Here is a 26,062-nt window from a genome sequence, read left to right as displayed (position 1 = left end):
CTTTTCTAGATAGCCAATCAGTCTAGTGTCATAGTAGGTACCTCTATAGTGCCTAATTGACTTTTCTATTAGCCATTGAGTAAGATTAGTCACCAGGATAAAAATTTAATAATATTTTTCTTAATCATGCTAGAGTCACTTAGTAGTACATTGCAACGTTATCTTCCAAGAATCATTTCCCGAGACTTATCTTTTTGAAAATTTGGGTTTTAATTCTCACTTTTATAAGTATTCAAGTATACTAATTTATTCTGAATTTCAGATATCAAATTTCTCTATATTCAAGATTCTCAATTCTTCTAAATATAATTTAAGGATAATTCATTTCACCCCATGAACTATCACCAATTTCTATACTGATTTCTCGAATTTTTTTTTGGTACACACTAACCGCCTAAACTATCAAAAATACTCCACCCCTTAACGTCGTTGACAGAATTGATGAATTGACCAAATTACTCCTCCACTTATAATGACAAGATAATTAAGTGACTTAACTAATATTAATATTTTTTATAAAATTCCCTCATTGCCCTCTACACTAATCCTCTTTCTAAACAAAATCCCTAATCCTCTTTCTAAACAAAATCATTCATTCCTCTCCTCTCCAACCACATCCCACCCCGATAAGGGATGACGCACGACACAAGGCGGTTGGCCACTGTCACCATTGTCAAGCTTAGTGCTATGGGCCCCATTGAGATTGATGGGGAAGCTACGGTCGACGAGCCTTGATGAGGCAAGTGAGCAGCATTGACATGGACGACGAGGAGTGGGTGGGCCTCTTTCTAAGGTCATGGAGTCGGGTGCAAATCAATCGGGTCTTCGTCTTCATCTCCTTCTTCTTCTTCTTCTTCTTCTTCTTCTTCTTCTTCTTCTTCTTCTTCTTCTTCTTCTTCTTCTTAGTGGTTTCATTAGGCAGTGGCTTGGAGACGAACATGGGAGGGTGCGAATTGGGTCAGAGGAGGAGAAGCCGAAGCTAGAGGCGTCAGAAGAGGTCGAGACGGTGCGAGGTGCTGGTAGTTGATAGTGAAAGTGGAAAAGAAGGTGATGAGGACATGCGTCAGATCCCTCCCTCCTCTAGGGGTGTAAACGAGCTAAGCCTAAGCAAGTCGGCTTTGGCTCAAGCTCAACTCGAAATTAATTTCAAGCCTTAGAATTAGGCTTAGGCTCGGCTCAGCTCAATTCAAGCTGAACTCGAGCTCAAGCTGAGCCCAAACCAAGCTAGATCGAGCTTGAGCCTAAAATGAGCCTATCATTAAGCCTCATTCAAGCTGAGCCGGATCGAGCCCAAGCTGAGCCAAAGAAGAAGGAGGAGGAGGTAGGGCATTGCGGCTGCTTGCTGTTGTAAAAGGAGGAGGAGGCGGCATTGCTGTAGCTTGTCGCTGCCAAAAGAGGAGGGACCGGCACTACGGCAGCTCGTCGCTTTCAAAAAAGGAGTAAGCGGCACCGCTGTTGTAAAAGAAGAAGAAGAAGAAGAAGGAAGAGGAGGAGGAGGAGGAAGCGAACCGAAGAAAAAGAAGGAGGAGGAGGAGAAGGAGGCGCACTGTGGCGGAGGACGAGGTGGCACCGGCAAAGGATGAGACGGCACCCTTTTATACCAAGCCTATTAAGCCAAGCCTGAGCGAGCTGGCTCTAGCTCAGGCTCGGCTCGATATTAATTTCAAGCTAGTTTTAGCGGCTCGGGCTTAGCTCAGCTCTGACTGAGGTGAAGCAAACTCAAGCTTCAGCCGAGCTCGAGCTAAGCCCAAGCTGCTCGTCGAGCTTGACTGCCCTACCCTCCTCATCTCCAACAGCTCTTGCAAGCTCTCCGATGACCCCACCTGCCTTGTAGCTAGAAATTGCCCCTATTTGTACCTTGCCATCTCCTCCATTCTTCCCGCAATCTTTGCAGCGGTTCACAACGCCACTTATCTATGCGATAACCCCTCCGACAACGCCACTGATTTCATTGGATTTGCTACCGCCTCCCTCGATTAGAGGGGTTAGATGATGAGGAGGAGGATTTAGCAACATTGATGACAGTGGTGGTGGAGTTGGAAGGTGGCAATGGGTGGTGGAGCTGGAAGGTGGTAGTGAACCGGGGTGGAGGTTTTGGTGCTAGTGGTAGCATAGGAGGTGTGGGCAATGGTGGTTTTGGTGGAGGGGAGGAAGAGAGGCTATAGAGGGGTATTTTCATCATCATAAAAAATATCTTAGTTGCTTATGACTTACACGTGTTCACAAGGGTATTTTTGTCATATTGTTGTTATGTGACTATCACATGATAATTTATTAATGGAAATATGTAACAGAACCCTAATAGAAGAGGTCAAGTGAAGTAATTTTGATAGTTTACGGGGTCAATGTGTACTAAAAAAGTTCACGGGGTCAGTGTATAAATAAGTGATAATTCAGAGGGTGAAAAGAAAATTATCCCTATAATTTGTAAATTATTCATAAATCAGGATACCAATATTTTCTCATATATATATATATATATCAATTATTCTTAATAAATCACGTACAAAAAATATGAATAAATAATAATTTAATATCCCATAAAATTTTACATCTCATAAATAATATTTTATTTATGATCATCTTCTAAAACATTTTTTTTGTAAAGATCTCTTATATTTTATTTATAGGAAATAAAATATATGAGTTCCTCTTATATCTTATTTTCTAAAAATAAATTAAAATATTAAATATTTCATAAATCTAAAATTCTTTTAAATTGAAATATTTTCTAATCTGTTAGAAATATAATATCATAATCTCTTTTTATTCTCAAAACATATCAAATCTAGATTTTCTATAAAATATAAATAATCTTAACATATCTAATTCTCCAATAATTTTTTAAATAATAAATTTCTTAATTTTCTATACATGTAGCATAATTGATATCATTGTATCAAAATTTCTTATCTTATTAAAATTAGATAAGATAAGAATAAATAATTAATTCTATATTATTTAGAATAATAAGTTTAAAAAAATATGAGTGCGAACTAGCCCAATTTATGTGAACTTTTATTTCTAATCATTCAGGGATATGCTCCCTTTTCTAAATCTCTCTTTTATAGTTAAAAAGATATAAGAGCAATAGGGATTCTAATCTCTTTTCTTATTTATACCCAATATAATATTAATTCGATTTAATCCAAATCCTAAAGTATAACGATTAAACTAAATATCTCATTATCTAAATAATTATATCTAATTTCTTATTTATTTATTTTTAAAATTCTGGGTTGTTACATAGCTAGCCCGGCCCACCTGATTGGGCTTGGGCCAACCTAAGGGTTGCCTACATGCGACAAGGCTTGCTCAACATAGCGCTTAAGCTCGTCATGCGTGGGGCAACACGTGGCTACACCTTGTTGGCCTATGGGCCCGGCGGTTGTGCACTCTTACCCGGGTGGACTGGCCCAACCTGAGATGTTAGCTACTGGCCAAAGGCCCAACTTGTAAGGTTGGGTCTCACACCCGAGCCAAGCCTTTCTCCTACTTCTCACACATTTCTCTTGTTATCGAGAGGCGACGTCACTAGTGAATATTACTCACAACTCGACAATGTGCGAGTGTAGGGGGCATTAAACTTTGACTTTGGTAACAACGACATAGTAGAGGGGAAAGCTAAGGAGGCTCAACAAAAAGAAAACTATTCGATAAGAGAGAGGGGATGGAAGGGGAGTGTTTAAGAGGAAATAGAGGGTACATAGCTCAAGGTCGAACCCTTCATGCACTTGCTTACGGGTGGCGTGAGTAAAGTGAACGAGCCAAATGGGAGAGGAAAGAAGAAAAGAAAAGAAAAATAAGGACAAATCCATCCTCTCTCAATATTACACATTTGAAATATTAGGATGTTTAGAGTCAATGGGAAGATTATATAATGAACGCATGACTAATAGTCCTAGATGGCGCTTGCCTTTGAATCTAGAATTTGGGAAAAAATTATAAAAGTTTGAGTCTTTTCTATTTATTTGTTAATGAAAGATGATAATTTTTCCGTAAAAGAATACTTTATTTATAAATCTATCAATTTAATTATCAATCCCAATAGTATTTTGTTTAGGTCATATCATCCCAACAATTAGTTAAGCTTAGACATGCAATTTGATCTTCAAATTCAAAAAAGTAAAATAAATGGCCATAATCTTCTTATCACACTCATGCCAAGTGTTAAAAGTGAGTCTTAGATGTAAAATACCATTTGATGTTGTATTTCAGCTTAGCATATAATACTTACAATAAATAGGTTTTCATTATAAACGACTTAATATTCTTTGTTTAACAAATCCCAAAGCTCAATAACCAAACAAATACTTTTAGAATAAAATAAATTTAATTTTAATATTGATTATGTAAATTCCTTAACACATATGATACCTAAATATATGATTTGAGTCGTCACTTAAACATTCAATGCAGTGTTTTTTATTATTATTAAAAAATGATTTTTATTTATCAATAATTAAACAATATAATATTCTACACCTACAGAGTAGAATTAACATCCAATAATCTAGATTAATATTAATAAGTCAACTTTTTCAGGCCATTAGATTACTACTAAATTAATTTTGAGAATGAAATTGTTCAACTCCTTAGATTAGAAATCTCCTAAGCTATTGGATTTAAGATGAACAGCATGATCAAATAAAGCACAATGATGTAATACTTTAATCATGATGAAGGTATCATTAATTGTATTCTTGCTCCCCAAGAAATGAAGTCATTTATATACTCATAGAAAAATTATATGCGCATACCAGTATCCCATATTTACACAACAAGGAAATAACCAAGGAGGTCATAATATCAACTTCAATTCTAAGTAATTATTATGGAGAAAATTATTTTATGGTTCGATGACTCGACTCAGTTGACAGGTTAGTAGTGTTGTTGGTTTGGAGGAGCAGTTCAACAGCATGACTATTTAGAGCATCATCTCGGCGGCATTTAGTTTGAATCAGTTTAGCGACACGCACGGTTTGAAGTCTAAACTAGACGATTTAGTATATTAGCTAAACATTGGTAGCGTCTAAATATCTCTATATCTAGGGATGGTTAGTCCTTTATTTAGCCCATATCTGGCCTTTGGACTCTTAAATGATAAAAATAATTGAAGGTTCCTGTACAACTAATGGACAACGAAGATTTACAGATCCGCAGAATTAACAGTAGATTTACATACCGCAGCGAATCGCGATAATTAATCATGTCTTGGTACATTAATTTGATCTGAATTGTAGTATCATGATACATTGATATCATTCCATGGAGAGACAGGATAACATAGTCGCATTGGTTTTTTCGTCAATTACGACGGCAATGACAATATTTATGAACTATACCTAATTTCAATATCCTCCCTAAACTTTAGAGAAATTTTAATCTCACCCTTCCATTAGTCTATCGTCAGAAAAAATTAGCCACAAAATGACATAGATGCCCTCGTAATCGTTAAAAGACCTTTAATTATAGGATAAAAGGATATGTATTAACATAATTCAATTTTTCTTATTACGTCCTTACCCTATTTATTAAACATCGGAGAGAGGATGACGTCGGAGCATTTTACACCAGAGCCCAGAGGGGTAACGCGAGAAGAAGGCCATCTCGAGGATAGAAAAACCCTAAAAAAAAACTCGAGAAGAAGAGCTAGCTCAATGTAATGGTGGAAGGACAACCTGTGATCGTGATCGCTTATTAGGGTTTCGATCGTCCATGGCGCTTGGGAAACTCACTATCGTCATCGGAGCAGGTGCTTCCTTCCTCTTCCGTCGAGTCTTCAGTTGTCGTATAATCTAGGGCTAGTTCGAGTTTTCCTCTTCGTTTGTGGGATGAATTCATCGGATTGTACGAAAGTTTTAGTCGTAGTGTTTGATCGGACTTCAATCTGTTTGCAACAAGTTTTCTTCTTTGTGATTTGGGGCGTCAGTTGTGTTTGAAGTGGATTGCACTAAAATAGAAGCATAAGAGAGTTAATATTAAGATTTACGAGGCATGGATGCGAGATTAGCGATTGATAGGTGTTCTGATGACTATGTCGCTGCTTAAGTAGCAGTTCTCTTTTGACTTGACGTGTAAAGTTGTTTGAGGTTTGTGAAACTTTTAGTGCGTAAAGCTGGAAAGGTCGGAATTTGAGGTAGTGGATTTGGAGTGAACGGGAGTTATGGAAGGAGTTTAAGGAATGAAACGAAGGGAAGTCATCGGCAGGTCTCTTTGCACTCATCCTGGTTGCGTAAAGTGAGTGCTTCTTATGAATGCTGTGTGCCATGGTTTGTGGTGATCCTTTATTACTACCTTACTAGGATATGATAATTGGGGTGGACGGCAGGGTTCACATTGTAATGAAAATCTTTAGAGCAGTGTTAAGTGAGGCTGGCCTATAATTGATGAGATGAAGATGCAATACTCTCAAATTTTTTTTGCCAATCATTAGCATAAGGGGCTTGTGTGCAAAGCAAACTGAACTATTTGGAAATAGTATCGTGCAACAAATGTGTCAACTTTCAATTGCCTGAAGTTTTGAAAGCGGAATTAGGAGCAATGAGTGATGAATCTAAAGTTTCAAGTATTAGTATGGAGGTCGCAATTGGCCGCCCGAGAAAACGATATGTGTATTAGTATATGCATGTGTGTGCTTGTAGATACACACACACACACACACACACACACTATGCCACATCATTGCACATTATGCTTGGTGACACGAAGTGTGCTACCTAACACGTCTCTTGCCACTGGCACATGCTTTTTCGGCAGCTCATAAATCCAGGTAGCTGTCCAGATATATTAGAAGTCGATACTTGGGAAATATTTTTGAGTTGGCTTACATGGTTTTGGCAGCAGGACTTAGTTTCTCAGTATTCCATATGGTGATAATTGAGAATGATAAAGTATGTGTCTTGCTATTAACTTCTATGTGATCAATCAATTGAGGAATTCTGAACAAGTTCTCATTGTGTTCATAAAGATATCTGTTAGACTTTGATTAGATTATGTCAATAAAACTGTTAATAATTTGTCTTCTGATCTTTTGCATGTTTAAATTAATACATAGTTGTTTTCTTGCAGGAATTGTTGGAACCATCCTTACAAAGGAAGGGAACTTTCCTAATATTGGAGGCATATTTTTTAATACGTTGAAGGTACTTCACCTAAAGTTGAATTAATAAAGTAAAAATAATTGTCGATTCTTGAAAATACTTCTTATTTTACTACATGAAATGATGGATGATTGAAACTTTGAAAGTATGTTTGACATTGATGCTACAGATTGTCACGAAGCACCTACAACAGGACAAAGAAGTTCCTCAATCTACTGGAGGACCGCGTGCTGATTCTCTATTAGCTCAGGTTTAAAACTCAGATTCTATTTTGAGTCTCTTCCTTTTATCCTTTCCTGCCCCTTAATTCCTTGTCAATTATCACATCCTTGTTTTTTAATTATTAGACTTATTCAATTGATTGGCATATGGAAATTCTCTTTCTGGATTCATGTGCTAATTCTTGCATTTTGTTAGATGTACATGTTGACAAATTTTAGGTATAGATTGACAAGGATGATGTTAATTATGTGTACCCATATTCGTTTAAGATGTTACACTTATTGTGACAAGGGTTAATTGGCATACCCACACTATCAAGAATGTAGCATGTTGTATTCGCGCTGTTTTAGTAAAGAAAACTTTGTATGTAGGTTTGAAAAATATGTAGTTTCTATTACTGTTGTTGAACCAGTAAAAATGGTTGATAACACCGAAGATTGCTCAAATTGTATTCGAAGAGATTGTGTTGGTGTAGGCACTCAACCCAAGTTTTGCACATTGAAAAGAAAGTTTGACAGCTCTAACCGATCTTAAATAATTTAACTTTGGTGTTGGTATTTGTCGCATTCCCAATCATGGTTGTAATTGTTACTATGGCAATAGTCAAGTTTGGATCCAGTTTTAATTCGACAGCCCTAGTGGCAGCGATGCCTCCAAACATCATTAACCATATCTCTTCTCAAGCATTACCAGCACGTTGGCAGCACCAGATGTACCATCCAACGTGCACTGTGTCATGTGTCACACAGATCCTTGTCTTGTACTATTGCCACAAATTCATGTAGGTTTTGTTTGGTTGTTGGTGCTATCAGAAAAGTTAGGTGCTGCATGACATTGTGTGCCAGTTGGTCCATCTCATACTAACAAGTTGTCAGCACGAGAATAACTCCTTTCACGGTATAAAATGAGAGAAGAAAAGAGACAAGTAAGAGGAAAAGTTGATAGAAGAGAGTTCAGGTTTTTGCTGCCATCTGTTAGTAGTTGGACCCATCTCCACGTCCTTTGCTACTGTTGGGTGATCATCTAGGTTAGGGTTTGTTTCAAAATTTCACATGGGAGAAGATCTGCTGCAGACCCAAATTGGTGATCATCTAGGCTAGGGTTTAGGTTTCAACATATCATTTGAGAGAAGATGAAGATCTGTTGCAGATCCAAATGATGATTTGCTAGTGGATCATCCTCAGTCTCGACAATTCGTTCTGATCGATTTCTTCTTTTCTCTTATTTCTCTTGAGAAGTCTCAAATCTAACTTCCTTTCTCTCTCTACGCCTTTCCTTGCTTTATATACTTCTGGTAGCATTTCACTCAAAGCAGAATAGCCTTTTGCATCAAGTAGAACTTTTCTCTTATCACCATTTGCAGAGGTTAAAGCTTCTCCTCTATTACATTCAAGAGCAATTCACCGAGCAAGTGACATATTATATTCTCTTTTTCAATCACATTTGCTTACAGATACTTGCTAGCATGTTTATTCCTTTGTAGCCTTTAAACACATGCCCTTGGGGTTACTCGGAGAACTCTCTAAATCTAAGACAAATAAAAGTTGCCACAAGATCTTATGTACAGGTTAGAACTTAGAACCTAGATGTCAGATTTGATATAAGGCTGATGTTGTCATTCTTTTTATGTGTTGCGATCTAAGTAAGATGCTCAAGAGTTAGTAAGAGTACAGATCTAGACTTCTACCATGCACTTCTGGTGAAGAAATACACCTAGATAGTTGTATCTTGCATCTTCCAAAGATATACTGCTCCATATACTCTGCAAGTTGTGATAATTTTGATTTACCTCCAATATGATTATTCTCCTGGTACATCTATTTTGCCATGTTCCAGCTTTTACGAAAATTTGAGTGTTGCATTGTAAAATTCTGCAGGTCAATAACCTAAGGCAGGAGTTGCAGTTTTTGGCCTCATCCAGATCAGTTACTATTGTAACTGGTAGCAGATCAGGTTGTTAACAACAGACATTTCTTGCTGTTGTTTCTTTTGAAGTCTCTTAGTTTCTAAACTTTCTATGTTTGGTTCTTTTTAATTTTCATTAGTATGTGGGTAAGATGTCGAGATGTTTAAGAACTTTGCACTTCTTTTCACTAGATTTTTGAAGAGCATTTACAAGAGAACTTGTTTTTTTTTTCCCCAGGTGGTTTAAATGAATGGGTCTGGTTCACGAATTTGCTTAAGTAGGTTCATGTAAATATTGCTTGGATTAGTCATCAACTTTAGAGGGTACAATCATGGATGACAATTTTGGTTGATCTTGATGCTGCGTCAATACGGTTTGTTTAAAGATTCAAGTCGAATCCATTTTACGAGGGACATCAATAATTGAAGTGCTCAATTGCATTTTTTTTTAAAGTTTTTATTTTTTACTTTTTTTTCCCCAACTCTCATACTTCATCGAGCTTATCTGGTAGACAATTCGGCAACCTCGCACTCTGGTGAACTTAGGCGATTATTTTTCAATCTCTCTCTTTTTTTTTACAGTTTTTTTTCCTTTTCTCCTCTCTCTTTCTCTCCTACTTTCTGACTCCCCCTCCACCCTTTCTTGGAATGGTATAGGCTGCCCAAATCTTCATTTTTATCATATTGCAAAGCTATGCGACCCCCATTTCTTCAGCATTTATGGCGCAGTGGGTTGGACTACGCAAGTCTTTCCACTGGGAGCTCACGAGCGATCCCATTCCGGGTCAACAACTTACCTACTTGTTGAATGAAACCCTCTCCCACTCATACTACTGCAGAACAATAGGGAAGAAGAGATTTCTATCTTTTTGTTCCATTTTTGCAATAGTAGCTTATGAGCACAGAAATTTACTAGATTCAACTAAAAATTTATTGTGATTTTGAGTACCTTTTTTATTTTTTAGATTTCATATGTGAGTATTTTCTTATTATCTTTTCTCTAAAATTTTAAATTTTCCTTCATTTATAAATAATTTTAGAATTTTATGTAATAAGAAAATAATCCAATACTGTATCAGCCACAGGTGGCTGATTTGACCAATATATAGCATTTCTTTTATGAGCTATTGTGCTTTTTGAATTGTTTCAACATTGTGATCTGTGGGTGGCCTTGAATTATCAGTAATGTACGTTTTCCTTGCAGGTTCTGGTGCATATAGTGTAACAGCTGTTATTGTTGTTGGAGCTGTTGGATATGGTTACATAAGATGGAAGGTAATGCATTATCTGTTGTCCTTAAAGTATGAAATATGGAGAAGCAAAACATGAAAAGACAATAAAATTTCATCAACCTATTGTAGGATCACTTTTTCTTTTTGTCATTAATATAATCACCATTCAATTGCAAGATTGCCTACAAACCACTTGCAGGGAAGTATTTGATGTCCTCTTGAAGTCAAGAAATAAACATCATTTTTGTCGAACACTTTTTCTAGGACATCAAATCTCTTAATTTTTAGGACTTCATTGGTTTCATTATCAAGATATATAGAAATTCGTCCATAATGACAAGCAAAGTGTTTCAAATCACATTGCTAATGTTTGTATATATGATATGTTTTCTTCCAGAGATAAAGCTAGGTAAGAGCAAGTTTTTAAAACATTGTAGGTAGGAAGGTTCCCAGTATTGGGATCGGTATCGGTCGTATCGGCTGCTTGGGTCGGATCAAATTATTTTTTAATTATGTAAAATTCTAAATATTATTTAAAAATATAGAATTTTTTTAAAAAATTTGGAAAAAAATGAGAGAAAAGAAAATAAAATTATTCACATATGAAGCCTAAAAAATTTTTAAAAAAATGTATTAACTTAACATTCAAAACTTTGATGAATACCGAGCTCTCTCTTTTTTCGCCCCTTTGAAAATTCAAAACTTACTAAAAATTACTCACATAGACGAGGTTTCTATTTTTTCTTTACTTCTTTCCCCTTCTCTCTCTCAAGCTCTAAGTATTTGGTGCCGTTGCTGTAGGTACGCCGCAGCACCTGTTGTTGCTTCATTGCAGCAGCAACAGTAGAGGTCGTCGGATCTACTCGATGCAGGAAGAGAAAGATAAAGGAAATGAGAGAAGAATTAAAAACCAAAAAAAATAATAAAAAAAACTTACTTGAGGTCTAGGTCATTGGATATTTGTCGGAGAACGTCACTGAGGGTCGAGGTTGCCGAAGATCTCCTTGGTTGTCGGTGGAAGAGGTGAGAAAGAAGAGAAAAAGGGAAAGAGAGAAAGAGAGAAAAAAGAGAGAGAGAGAAAAAGAAAGAAAAGAGAGAGAGGTAGATGGGGGGTGGGGTCCGGGTTGGATCCGACCCGTTCCCGCCCATTTTAGATGGTGGCCGATCCCGTTCGAAACCTCAGCCGAAACCAGCCAATCAGCCGAAATGTTGTGTTCAAGACTTCAAGAGTCACTAATTGATGTCCCGAGTTGTATTCACTATTCAGGTTTGATGCAACTTATGATGTGTTCTATATATAGTCCACATAAAAGAAAAGAAAAGAAAAAAAAGAATCAAAATTGTGTTTATGGACGATTCTATATATAGTCCATATATAAGAATAGAAAAAAGTCAAAATTTTGTGTTTATGGATGATATGGCTGGTACTTGTCCAATATTGTATTGATACAGTTGATATTAGGTCGGATCTAAGGAAAAACTGATTTCGGCATTGGCGTCGGCGTCGGATTAGTAAAATTTGATATGGGTATGTATTGATATCGTCCGATACTTCGAACCATCAATGTAAAGGACCAATGTTTTGAAAGACATTTTTGGCAGCTGGTGGAGGCCTATAGACTGCCCTGCATAGGGCATATACAGCAGATATGTAGCTTTTGGTGGGCCTAAGGTGGCTGGGCTGCATATGCTGCTTTTGGCAACTATTTGGTGGTTTAGTGGATAGGGTTAGCATGGACGGGTGCTGAGTAGGCAGATCTATGAACAGTAAGAGAAACATGATGCTAGTTTTGTTTTTTACTTCCTTATTAATTGCCATTTGTAGGTTGTAGTTTTATATATTTGATAAAAGCATGATGCTGCCAAATGTAATTTGTATGTATATAATATGGTTCTATATATTCATTTAGAGTTTATTAGTAACCAAAATTTACCTATAGTATATGGTATATACTTATATAGTGTATCATATATAACATTTTTAATATTCAAATGTTAGAACACAAAGGGCGCCTGCATACTGCTATGTGTCATGTGGTTGGGGTTGCTGCCTGCATATCTTGGGTGCTTGTCAGTTATCACAACATTGTAGAATGACTTTATTCAGAAAACTTTACTAGTTAAGGGTAAGATCTATGAACAAAGTCAAACTTGCAGCTGATAGCAAGAAAAAGAAACCAGAGTTCTTTGGGGAAAATGAGGAACTGATTGGCTGGATAATCTGTCTGGCTTGTGCATTGTTGTCAGATAAACTAGAGACTCTTTTAGCTTATGGCCCAAGTTGTAGAAATCCTGTGAGGTATGAACAAGGCTGAAATAGGTCTGTTTCACAAATTGATAAAATTTAGTAGACGTTCCTTGTGAAGAAACAAAAGTAAAAGATACTTTATAAGTGCTGTTTTGAAAACCTTTCTTATGTAAGTTCTGGCAAACAGAGATTGATATTACTTCACTGTTTACACTTTACATAAGCTAGTTTTCTCACAGCCAGCCTCACCACATGGACATGGACATTTTCTCAAAACCTGTGAAGCTTTTTGCTGACCATGTTAATACTTGAACTTTGTGATTTCAAATTAATGTTTCAATTGAGTCATATATGTTCATTGGACAGGGTTGGAAACTTTCTGATATGATGTTTGTGACTAGACGTAGCTTGTCTAATGCTTGTACAGCAGTGGGCAAACAACTTGAGCAAGTTTCATCATCAATTACTGTAAGATTTAGTTCTTAATGCTCTTTTCACATTTTTAGTGTCTTTATGTTACTATGAGTTCATCCTAGATAGAAGTTTAATATTGAAACTATATTGCATAGCCATTCGTAGATATATGAAAATTACATTTTGAGGTCATATTTCCTTTAATTTTTGTATGAATCACGTTAAAATAACAATTGAATTGTCCTCTGTTTTGTGTTATTAGCTCTCACATTCTAGTACTCACCTTGTTCACCCTATGGAACTAAAAGTCATGCATAATTTGCATTAATGTTATTGAACTCCTTTGTATGCCAGGCTATACAAAAAGTGACTTTATAAGATTACTCAAGCGATCATTTTACCCCCCTAAATATTGCATTACTCTTGGGTTGATCAATCATTTAGGCTGCATTTCATAATTTGATTATATAATTTCTTTTCCGTTGGTTGCTTGTATTATAATCTCTCTCTGATCAGGTCATCGTTACTAGATTGTGTTAGAAGTTCAATCAATGTTTGGGTTAATCAATCATTTAGGCTGCGTTCATAATTTGATTATAATATTTCTTTTCTGCTGGTTGCTTGTATTATCTCTGATCAGGTCATCATTACTAGATTGTGTTAGAAGTTCAATCAATGTTCTTCTCTATGAGGGTAACTGCTCTAGACTACTCAGTGGAGAGGGGAATTTAATGGTTGTTTCTCTTAGATATTGTTGTGGATGCCTTTTAGACAGGGATTCAATTGTCATACTTGGGGTTCTTTTGATAGGGTTTAGGTTTAGACATTGTGTAGGACTTCCCTATTTAGAATCTTAAGAAGTAAAGATTGTGACTCAAGTCTATCTTTCAAAACTAATCGCTGGCCCTAATTAGGCTATGGGACAATTTGGCTGGCCAAATCTGATCAAAGAAATGGAAATTGTGGAGAAACCTGTGCTTAACTTAGGTTAGTATGATGTCCTAATCTATCACTGATATGGGTGAAAATGGATCGAATAGTGCTCAACATACATCCGGATCTATATTTTTAGTCCGTATACGAGTATTGGACGGATAACAAAATTTAAAACCATATCCTAACTAAATGGATACAGATAATTTTCGAATAGAGGATCGAATTTTAAATGGATGTTGACCGGATTTTAAACGAATTATGATATTTTATTTAGACATAAGTAATATAAAAATATTAAGAGTTTCGTAAAAAATAAATTTTTTGTATGTCAAATACATATAAAATTAGAAAAATTAATCTCTACAAATAATATATAATACATCATTAGTAATAATATCAATATTCACTATTTAAATAAGCAAATTAAAAACTATAAATCATTCAAAAAAATATGCGGGTAAACGGATATCTAATATCCGTATCCGAATCCGAGAATTATATTCGACCAGTATCTGAATCCGTATATGAATCGGATAGAAATTTTTTATCTGAATCCAATCCAAAACGGGTCGGATAACGGGTTGGGTCGGAGTTCATCAGACTCATTTTCACCCCTAATCACTGATCAAGTGATTCAATCTAATAGATGAATACAATTCCGACATGACTAACCCTTTGCTAGCCCAACTAATTAAAAACAAAAGTTGAACATAATGGAACTAAAACAAACTCAAAATGAATTAATTGACCTGTTCTATCCATTTCAGCCCTGAAGAACTGAAACCCACATAGGATCCTAATTCCTAACAGGACACTAACCTCTTATGCTGGTAGTAGAATTTGTTAGATGAAATGATTCTAACTTCTAAGCATCTTCAAAGCCTGTGACTTATTATTGAACTAAAAGATCAATTCTCAAAGCTCGCTGATTTGTCCCTTATTTGCTGTTCTACTATCTGGGTGTTGAAAATGTATTAGGCTTCTGGAATGTTAGAGTGAAAAGATGTACTTCAATATATTTTCTAATGCTCAAGTTAATAGTTTTGAGTATCTTCTTAATTTAAATGTTTTGTGGTTCTCTTCAGATGCCTGAGCCTATCGATGCAGGATCAATTTGTTGACTTTTGTTAATTAAAGATGGATGGGCAGTCAGGCCTCCTTTGTTACATTCTTATTGCTGATTCTTTGGTATTATTTATTTAATGCTAGCTATGTGAAGAGTAAGATCTTGCTGGACACCATCTCTCATCTTCATGTACAATATCTCAGACATATATATTCTTGTATCCTAATCAAGTATCTAGGGCCATGCTAAGGTGGGTGCACTTCAACATGCAACCTGCACAAGTATGTAACTGGGGAACTACATGAATGTCATGAAGATGATGGTAGAGATGAAATAGACTGACGAGGTTACTACAATTTTAACTACTCTAAGTATATTGAATATTTTAAATGGAATGCATCAAGCATAGCTACATCATCATCTAAGATGGAAGGAGTTCTGAATCAATTGTTATGGTTAGATAGAAAACTGTGAAATTATTCTTTGTCCCAAAAAGAACCTGTGGCTATACTGGGATGCCATAAGACTAGGCAGCAAGTGGGCTGGTGGATCCTATCCTGAAAGATGTACTCTTTGTATATGATGTTCTTTCTCAAATGATTAATATCTTTCACTTGTATTCTGTTGGTTCATCTTAATGTAATTGATATGCTTCAATCTTTTTCTTCATATTTGTTCTCTCATGAAATTTATGTTGAGATTATCACTTGGCAGGCTACTAAGCGTCATCTATCTTCAAGGATAGAACGTGTCGATTGCCGCTTGGATGAATGCAAGGAACTAACTGCTGCCACCAAGGAGGAGGTAAGGGAAAATGCTTTTCTAGATTCTTATTTTTCTCCTTTCTGAGCTTATGGGTATCTCAACAACTATTAGTTCATTCTTAGGTCACAATTATGCATGGAGATCTAAGTACTTTCCAGGAGGAAATGCAATCTGTTCATCTTGTCGTCCAGAATCTGGTGAATTTTCTTGCACCGATCCTACTTGAACTCTCACATCCAACTTAAAAGTACATTCAATTCTGTGAAAAGCAATATTGATTCTTATATTTGTAATTCAGGAGACAAAGCTTGGCCGACTTGAGTTGAGTCAGGTATTGCACTACAAGTTCTAATAAGGGTCTTTTCCGTCTTATTGATATTCCATGAATCTAATTAATTGGTCTGATTTATATTAACCCCTGTTAGGATCTTACAACGCGAGGAATATATGACCTTTGCAAGTTTGCTAATAAATTGGAACAAAGGCATAATGTTGAAGTTAGTCAGGCAAGCATTCTCCACTATTTTGTTGTGGTTTGGGATATTTGATTTGACTATGAGTCTGTAGTTTGAATAATTTGTATACTTAATTTAGTATTATTTCAGTTCAAACTTCTGGGGTTGTTAATTCTTAGCTTTAGTTAGGACATAGAAAATGCTTGGAGTTCCTAAGAACACAGACGATCTAATTTTGGGAAGTGTACAATACTCCTTGCATTTATTGTTGACTTATAATCACCTAGTTTGGGTTCATATGTCCAACTTCCAAAGCTGGCATGGAGTACTAGTATTCAAAATAATGATTGCTAAATGATTGAACAATTCCATGGTGATATGTTTTTAGAAGTTCATTTTCTTGATTGATCATTGAAGATAACTTGTGATGCATAGCTTGTCATGTATTGCAGTGGCAGTTCATATGCTAGGACAATAGTCTGTTTACGCTGTTATTATTATTACAATATTGGTCTATCTGAATCAACTACATAAATTTACAGGACTCCAGTCCTTCCTGCCAAACTATCAAGTCTTCACAGAGTTTGCCGGTTGCATGGGTAAGCCAGGAACCTATTTCAATTTTGCCATCCTCTATGATCTCTTCTTCCTGACTACATGATGTTAAATTATCCACCATAACAGACAGGTTCTCTACCTCCTCTACCATTAGAACCACAGTCACCATCTGCATCTCCATCTACTGCCGTTGCGACCCCAAAGGTTAGGAATTTGAGCATGAAAAATGTCTAAATAAATGCTTCTATTTCAGCTAACCTACTTCATCTTTGTAGGTGTTGCATTCATCGACAACTATATCAGCCTCAGGCCTTAAGGTCGGTTTGCTCCGTACTTTCATTTGTTGTTTTCTTGCTTCAAGGAAAATGTAGATGGGAAAAAATAATATGAATCTGACTTTAGACACTTGTCAAAGTAGCTGTTGTTCTAGATGTGAGATAAGTTCTAAACACTTTATCCTTCAAAAGCCATTGGATGAGCCTATAAATTCTGACACGAAAAAAGTGAAAGGACTTAACCTCTCTCCACTTGGGATTAGCTTTCGTGGATCCCAAGGTGCATTCATAGCTACATAGAAAGTTTAAAATTTTCTTATGTATGTATATATGTATATATATATATAATCTTGTCAGTTTCTAATGATTATGTAGTGACCACACTGGTGGAGCTTTATGTGCTGGAATGCCCAGCTGTTTCTAAGTTCAATTTGGATTAAGTATTGATTGCAATTTGTGTTGCCTGAGCACTGTCTTTCATGCGTTCCTACCATATGATAATCTGCACATCAATAGATAAAGCCTTCTGTTTGCAACTAAGCAGGTTCCAAGAGGCTGCTGTGAAGCTGTCTCACAGTTTTGCCTTGCAGCCTGATTACAGCAGGAACCTTTTACGTGCAATGTGATATTCATTGTTTTTATCTAGTTGGAGACTTGAAATCCAAAATAAGTATGGTCTTCACAAATACACTCTCCAGCTTTCGTTCATGTCTTTTCTCATATGATATAGCTGGTTATTTATATAAGGGCGTTCTATAGAGATCTATTATTGCTTTCAACTATTCAAATACTGCCACTTATGTCCAGAAAATATTCTCCATAGATATCTGTTGTTTAAGGCCTGTCAACTATTTGAGACAAGTATTTTGGTTCGTTTGCTAACTATCAATTTTTATTTGGACCATTCCTTTCAGGAGCTGCAGGGGATCTCTAATGCAGTGACAGCAGGGTTCTCCAGATCAAATTCAATGAAGGCAGATGTTTCTCAATTTTCAAATGGTGCCTCATCCTCGACCATATCAAGCAGTGAATCAAGCAGTGACACATCAAGTTCCAACCGTTTTGGATGGAAGTTTCCTAGTATCAGTGTCCTTACGAGAACGCGCGCTGCTAGCTGATGAACTGTCCATCTCTGTGGTTCCCCAAGTTCCATATCTTACAAAATTAAATCATCATTGAGGAAGTATTTTTTTCTCTTTAAATCTTACATCCATGAAGTTCATAGTTGTACAGTGCTCTGCATATGATAATCATTCTGAGTGCTGAATTTTTGTCGGCAGTCTATATTGAAACTTCAAAATAGCCTTTTTTGCTTTGGATTATTACCGAAACCTGTATATCCTACTGTAAGACAAGAGCAGAGTTAGGAAAAACAAGTTCTTATACATGTATAGGCTATAATTTTAGTATTTGATGCAATAATATGGCCAACTCTTCTAAAGAAAGATTTTAACTAGTTCGTGATTATTTCAAAAATGTTTTTTTTAATGTAGTAGTGATTAATACTTTTGGATTCTTTTTTCACTTGTCAGATTCTCTTATTATAGTTTCCTCTGTGAACTTGTCAATTGTGATTCGTATGGCGACTTTGTCTATTACCCAGATATGTTTCTGCCTTGTATGTTGTTGCATGACAAATAATGGGTGACAATAGAAATTGTTTGTTTGCTAGCAACTAATGAGCCAGAAATGCACAGTGTACTTCTGGTAATGTAGCTACATTGGCATAGAAATGGTTTAAGTTTTAATGGTCTACAGCAGCTGCCTTGTACTATTGACTATGAGTTAATGATCATGCAAATTGTAGTAATTAGTGTTTTCTGAAATCTAAACTTTGGAACTTACTGTTGGACTGCCTCTAACAACGACATAATTTGGGAGGGAACAAAAAAAACTAAAGATAATTATTTTTCTTTTAAATTTTCTATTCTTCTATATCTGTATTTTTATATTATTAATTTAATTTTTTAATAGAGGAGACGCTACTGTTGATGCTGTTCGTTACTATTTCTTCATAGATTCTCTGAGTTGGTATCTTCTCAGAGTGAACTTTTGGAGCGGAGCTACCAAGTGGCATTGCGAATGGTAAAACATTGGCGTTTCAAAGGAGCTTTTGCAATATAATTGGATTTTTTTATTTTTTTTATTTAGTCTATAAAATTGAGTGCATATAGTTTTGATAGGTGATATATATTTTATTATAATAGAGTGAGTCAATGGAAATCCTAGTGCAAAATTTGACAAGGATGCTCACTCACTCTCTCCTTTCCTATTTATTATTGGATCTAATGTTCTCTCCATACTTCTCAATGAGGCTTATGCTTATGACAAAAAACTTTATCGTTTTAGTCTGTAAACTTTGTGATTGAATATGTCCAGACAAAGATGGCAGGTTGGAAATCCAAGCTCCTCTCACAAGCTGGCAGAACAGTCTTGGGAAATCATTTTTAAGCTCCATCCCCATCTTCTTTATGGCAGCAACTTGTTATCCAAAAGGCATACTAAAAAAACTTACTATGTGATAAAGAGCTTCTGGTGGTCTCATGGCAAAGAGATGGGAACTTTTATGCTGTCCAACCTTGCTAAGTGGATTAGGTTTCACAAGTATGGAGCTGGTTAACAAAGTCTCATCCATGAACTTCTCTTGAGGCTTCTCACTGAACCAAATAGTCTCTGGGCACAAACTCTAAAAGCCAAATACTTCTCCCATTGCTCTTGGTCCTGGTCAGCCATCACCCCAGATAGACCCTTGGATCCCTCTGCCCTACTGTTAGCTCCATCTTTCCTTTCCTCTAGAGCTAACTGTCAAAGACCTTCTCGTTGGTAGAGTGTGGAATCGTGCTCTCATACATGACCACTTCACCCCCGAGGAGTTAGTTCTTATCTTCAGAATAAATCCTGACAACAGTTCCAGGGACAAGGATGACGTTCTCATCTGGAAGCTGGCTGTGTTCGTCGTCGACGGCCCAAGACAATTCTTTGGAAACTAATTTGGCACAACAAAGCCTCCCTTCCTCGTGTCAAGCTCCTAATCTAGAAAATGATGGTCGACACTTCACCGGTGAGATTAGTTCTTCACTAAGAAGAAAGGAAATTGACCTATCTTGTCTGTTTTCCTCTACAATGCCAGAATCCATAGACTATGCATTCCTTCAGTGCAACTTAGAGCTGGTATCAGGTTAGAAGAATGGATCTTAAGCACTTCTGAATATTTGGAGAGCTAGAAACAAACTTATCTTCGGTGGGGAAAAACTATGTCCGCTTAGAGTGATAGCCTACTCGGAATTCTTACTGTCTGGGACGACATCTCCATAGCTTACTGCTGCCCCACCGGAACCGGTTGTCGCTCCCTCTCTTTCGGACCAAACCACGGTAGACATTCACTATGGCGGCCTGGTGGGCTGGTCGGATGCTGGTCGGAAGGGTTCAAGTGAAGGTGGAGCCGCTTTCCTAAGGCTTAACGGCATAATGTTTGGTTCTTCTGTGATTGCCAAGACCTGGTTAATATTCTCAATGAGAGAGGAGACCATCAAATACTCTGGGAATTAGCTCTGCTAGTTGAGGAATGCCTCAGGCAGATGAAGGAAGGAAGCCTCCTCTATCCGAATCTGCTACACTAGAGTAGGTATACTCTAGCAAAATTTGTTAGCAAGGTGTGGATTGACCTGCCCTCTGACTTTCTATTGTATTCTTCCTTTGATTTAATGAGCAAATGCACGAATCTTTTTTCAAAAAAAAATAAAATAAAATAAAATTCACATCAGAGTCAATTATTATGAATTGAAAAATTACACGTTATTAAATTGTAAAATTGAAGCATTGGTTTTAATTTTAGATTTTCTTTTTTGCATTAATATGGACTGATTTTAATTCCAATTGGATATTCATTTGAGTTGGGTATTTGAGAAGGATTGGCCTTAAATCTGATCATTGGGCTCGACCCGACCAGGCCCAATTCGAACATGCCAGACTTTAAGCTGGCTAAGCCCAGCTCAAGCCAAATTTGTGTTCGGCTTGACCCAAGTCCTGAAATAGTAATAAGCAGTACAAGCTAGGCCTTTACATCATGATCCGTTTCCATAGTCTTTTAGCCTCACATCGGATATTTAGTTTATTAGATATGACTAGATAAGTATGTTCTTATAAAATCTAAGTAAAATGCTTTATCGGGAGGCCTATTGCACTCACTTGTTACAATATATGATATATATATTTTTATCTTGGCCCAGGTCTGATATCCCACGGGCTAATAGACGGTAACGAACTATAATATTTTAGCTTGATTTGAACCCCAGCCTAGCCCGAATGATTGGTGGGCCAAGCTATGGACAAATAGTTATGACTGGTCGGCTTGAAAAGCCCGGCCCAAATCCTACTCGACCTGCCGGATGATAACCTCTAGCTTTTTTCTCCTCCAACTCACTTAACTAGAATAAATTAAAGAAAAAGGGACAACAAAAGGGAAATAAGAAAAGAAGAAGAAGAAAGGAACATCACATCTATAGTGAATCCATGGGGACCTCATCCTAGATCACATCTCTCATAAAAGGCTCCTACTGGTGACCTACTTCCTACTTCCATTCATGTCCAAATCCTTCTGTCTTGAGCTGGGTCCCTTCTATCTTCTGCTGCTTTTAAAGCCTTCTATCTTCTACTGCTTTAAATCCTTCTATCTTATACTGGGTCCCTTCTATCTTCTGCTGCTTTAAATCCTTCCATCTTATACTTGGTCACTTTACACAACCACAAGATGATAAAGTCCCTAGATTTGGTCTGATAGTTATAGATTTTGATACTCCCATAATTGGAGTGCAAAGGCTTAAGAGGCCCACCATTCTTTAACATCCTCTTCTACAATAAGAGAATGGCATCAGAATTTAGAAAGGGAAAAAAGCAGAGAGGGGAAAAGAAAAATTCTCAAGGAAGTAGCAAGGGAGGAGGCCACATGAGTGGCTGTTGAAAGGGGAACACCAAATCTGGCTATCTTCCTCTCTGTTCACAAGAAAGATTTGCTCTGTTAAAGAGAGTTTTCAGTCTTTGAGCAGGAAAGAATCAACCCCAAATCTTCCTCTCTGTCCATGGAGTCCCTGTCTAAGATTAGCTGACTCCAATCCATATGAGATGCTCATTGGATGAGATATAGGAATCTTAATTTGCCTTAAGTTAAAACCAATTAGGACTAGGAAAACCCAAACAACTCAGTACTATGAAGATCGAAATCAAGTAGGAGAAAATAGAAATTGAGTATAGGTAGGAAAAATAGATATTATATTTTAATGTGGAAAAATTTGATCAATCTGTTTCATATCAAGATATACTTACAACTACTCATATAGTACATCGTTAAAGTATTTAAATTTCTATCTCCTGCTTGTAATACATTATAGTTAACTACTCGATCAATAGATTGCCTCCTCATCGGATATATTATACATAGCTATAAATCGCTCTTCAAACTTTTTTTAGTCCGTGACTTTTAAATACATAAAACCTTCGTATTTGAGTTTTGAAATGTATTAGACATGTAAAATAAATATTTAGAAGTACTAATTTAAGTCAAAAACACTCAAAAAAATAACTATTGCAAAGTACTAAATATCCACCATATGTCATTCCATGACTTTTGGAGAAAAAGTGAGAGTATATTTATGTAACACTAAAGTGGGAGTTAATTAATCTTTTACTTTGTTCAAAAGGATCACCAAGAGTTGTGGAATTTGCTTTTGCTAGACAGAGCTACTAAGGAAATGGTGGGTTCCTACACTTCACTTTAGAGCTTACTTAGATCTGTTATCCTAAGAAGATGCTATTTTGAGTATCTATTCATAAATTTCAGCCTTAAAACAACTGAAGAATAATAACTTAATCTTTTCAGCAACAATGAATTGAAGTTCCATGTTTCTTTATTGAGAGAAGTGAAAATTTAATTTCGTTCAAGTTAACGCGGCTAAGATTTGAGCCATGAATACTCATATAACATTGTTGGATTAGGCCTCATTATGAGAAGTCTTAGTTTGACTGATAATACTAGTTCAACTGTGTTTTAGTCTTTTGATGGAATATAAGATGGTGGAAGTCTTTTAGTCAAATTAGGAGATTGTAAAAGATCTGCTGATGAGATTAGGAGTGTACGCTAGAAAAAAGATGTACTTTTGATACCTATATATACACATAGAGGGCTAGTCTTTCATATAGTGAATAAAGGCTTGTGGTGGGCGCACTGAGAGTCTGTGGTGAATGTGCGATAGAATATAGAGTCATGCAGAGGTATGAAGTACGCGAGAACTAGTGAGTTGTTCTGTGAAAGACCCATAGGAAGCTAATACATTGATAATAGTAAAATACGATAGTTTTATGTAAAATAATGGGTTGCCTTATAAAAGGCCCTATAAAGATGTTTTAGAGTCTACCCATAATTTTTTTTTTATTTTTCTATTGAGAGAGTTTTTATATATATATATATATATATATATATATATCTTTGTGTCTGAATTTATTAAGATATTTTATTCACTTTTTTTATTTGATGAGATCGAATCATACACGGAGCACAAGAAAGCTTTTGATGGTTGATGTTAGGTTGTGCATAACAAATGGTATTAAAGCAACCATGCGGTGGATCCTGACAAGTGGTATCAGAAATGATTTGACGATCCTAGAATAATACTCTTTGAAGCACTGTATTGCAACCAATTTGGGGGCTTTGATAGATATATAGGCTCTATAAAGGAGTCTTAGTAATGCGGTTGAGTTTGAGCACACGAAAAATTAATGTCCAAACTAGGTAACACTCGATGGAGTAAGAGTTTTGGTTTAGAATAAGGGTGTGCAGATTTGATGCATGAGATTGGATGAGTAAATTTGTGGTGATTCATGAAAAGCAGTTGAAAGTATGAACGAGCCAAATTCTAGAGATCGATAATATGATCGAAGGAGAAATTGGAGTACAAGGCTTAGTAGAGATTACTATGTGGTGATTGTAAATAAGCCAAGTGGAAAGAGATCATGCTAGAGAAAAGATGATTTGTCAGACGGGATAAATATTTCCTATTGAAGGATATCATAGGCCAGAGTAATTTGAGCAACAATATTACAATATTGATTGAGCAATTACTATGCAAAAGAGGAGTCATCCTCATGAGTTGGAAGAGAGATTGTTGGATTGACCTCTTCTTGAGGAGTCCTGATTTAACTTGTAATACCCACTCAACTATGTCTCTGATTTTCTTGATATAGTAGGAGACGGTGAGATCTCTTTTGGTTAAATTTAAAGATCGGGAGAGATCTGATAATATAATTAGGAGTGTACACTAATATAATTAGGAGAATGATATAGACATTTGATACCTATATAAAGACATAGGAGGCTACTCTTTTAGATGGTAAATTAAAGATCATGTAGGCTTATTGGGTTTGCGGTGGATGTGTGATGAGGTATAGAGAGCCATATAGAAGTGGAGAGTGCATGGGACACATGTGTGTGCAAGATGAGCACGAGAGCATTAGTGGGTTGCCTTATAAATGGCCTGTGAGGAGCTAATACTTCAGTTGCAATAAAATTCAGTAAAAATGAGTCACTTATAATTTGTCGAGTTTTATATTAGTAAGTTATACATTTGGGTGTGTCTTCTTAGATTAGTTTTATTTGAGATGCTTTAAATTTTCTGTGATTTATTACTTTCTTTGATAAATTACTAACCTTGGTGACCATTATTTATCCTTTTATCTAAGTGACTATCGAGGTTGATCCTTTCATTTAAGTGACCATCGAGGTTGATCATTTCATCTAAGTGGCAATTGAGACGTAATTATTTGAGATCTAATATTGATATGATGTGTCGAATATCAATTCGATATGTTTTGTATAAAGCTAGTTGATGATCTCCAATAGCCTCAAAAAGATAATAGTTGATCTCAAAAATTCAATTCGATCTATATAATATATCATATTATGTAAATCACAATATAATATAGTGGGATACAAATATACAATAATAATATAACTCAATTCACATATAATCTATCTCTTGTAATACCTCACTTCTAGTTCACATCATTTTTTCTCTAAAATATTACTTCATGATATCTTAATTTGCTATCAGGTACCATATAGATGAGAGTTAGAAAAAAATAGTGATGAGCTAAGGAGCTAAGTGAATAAATTTACCCCCAATTAATAATGTCAAATAGATATTAAATCATATACTAGATAATATAAATTAGAAAGTAGCATTATATTATGAATTAACATATAAATAAAATTTAAAAATATATAAATATATAATTAGGTATTAAGTCATGAATAAATATGATAATATATCCTCAATAATATTTATATCCTATAGTACAATCATACTTTTAACACCTTTAAATATAATAACATATGATGCATTGACAATAATAACCATGCTATAATAATTTTAAATGAACTACATATGATACAAGACAACCATTTAAAAATCATGTATATCAGAATATGATTGAATCAATATATTTCAGAATATCTTAATTATTGACATCAACTCTAAATGACACAATTATACTAGACCACCATGCCCACACCTGGCATCTGATCTTATAATCTTGACCGGAGGTTCAAAATATTCCCTACCACAGGCTAAAGATATATCAATCATGATTATAACATGCCATATGCTAAATGTACATTAACATTTATCCAGTTTGGATACCATTCTAGTTAATAAAAATCACATAAGGATAACTCATTATATATGCCTTGATGAACTATATGTGTTCAATTGTTTGTGTGCATTAGACTCAACTAATCTTAAGCATGGGATACAAAATATCACATATTAATGACTATAATCATCTCAATAGACACAAATAACTATGGTGCATGCTCAAGTATCCTCATGTTTT

The 26,062-nt window shown here is 35.8% G+C and overlaps 1 protein-coding gene across 1 annotated transcript; it reads left to right on the top strand.

The window, feature by feature from the left end:
* Positions 1 to 5,561: 5,561 nt before the first annotated feature.
* Positions 5,562 to 18,655, top strand: LOC140771866 (uncharacterized). The gene is made up of 14 exons (XM_073113644.1): positions 5,562 to 5,755; positions 7,072 to 7,145; positions 7,273 to 7,353; positions 9,203 to 9,278; positions 10,435 to 10,505; positions 13,077 to 13,178; positions 15,841 to 15,930; positions 16,014 to 16,088; positions 16,190 to 16,222; positions 16,317 to 16,397; positions 16,889 to 16,945; positions 17,031 to 17,108; positions 17,180 to 17,221; positions 18,094 to 18,655. Exons 1-14 carry the CDS (start codon positions 5,719 to 5,721, stop codon positions 18,295 to 18,297), a joined length of 1,101 nt encoding a protein of 366 aa, XP_072969745.1. The 5' UTR covers positions 5,562 to 5,718; the 3' UTR covers positions 18,298 to 18,655.
* The last annotated feature ends 7,407 nt before the right edge of the window (positions 18,656 to 26,062 follow it).

The sequence above is a fragment of the Typha angustifolia genome, chromosome 12 (genome assembly GCF_048772165.1).
Source record: "Typha angustifolia cultivar Huaian chromosome 12, ASM4877216v1, whole genome shotgun sequence".
Taxonomy (NCBI): Eukaryota; Viridiplantae; Streptophyta; class Magnoliopsida; order Poales; family Typhaceae; genus Typha; species Typha angustifolia.
This window is presented reverse-complemented; position numbering and strand designations above follow the sequence as displayed.

Coding starts and splice junctions, on each gene's coding strand:
- LOC140771866 (XM_073113644.1), top strand. CDS start 5,719: ATGGCGCTTGGGAAACTCACTATCGTCATCGGAGCAG. Junction 7,146..7,272: donor TATTTTTTAATACGTTGAAG/GTACTTCACCTA, acceptor TTGATGCTACAG/ATTGTCACGAAGCACCTACA. Junction 17,109..17,179: donor CTGCCGTTGCGACCCCAAAG/GTTAGGAATTTG, acceptor TCATCTTTGTAG/GTGTTGCATTCATCGACAAC.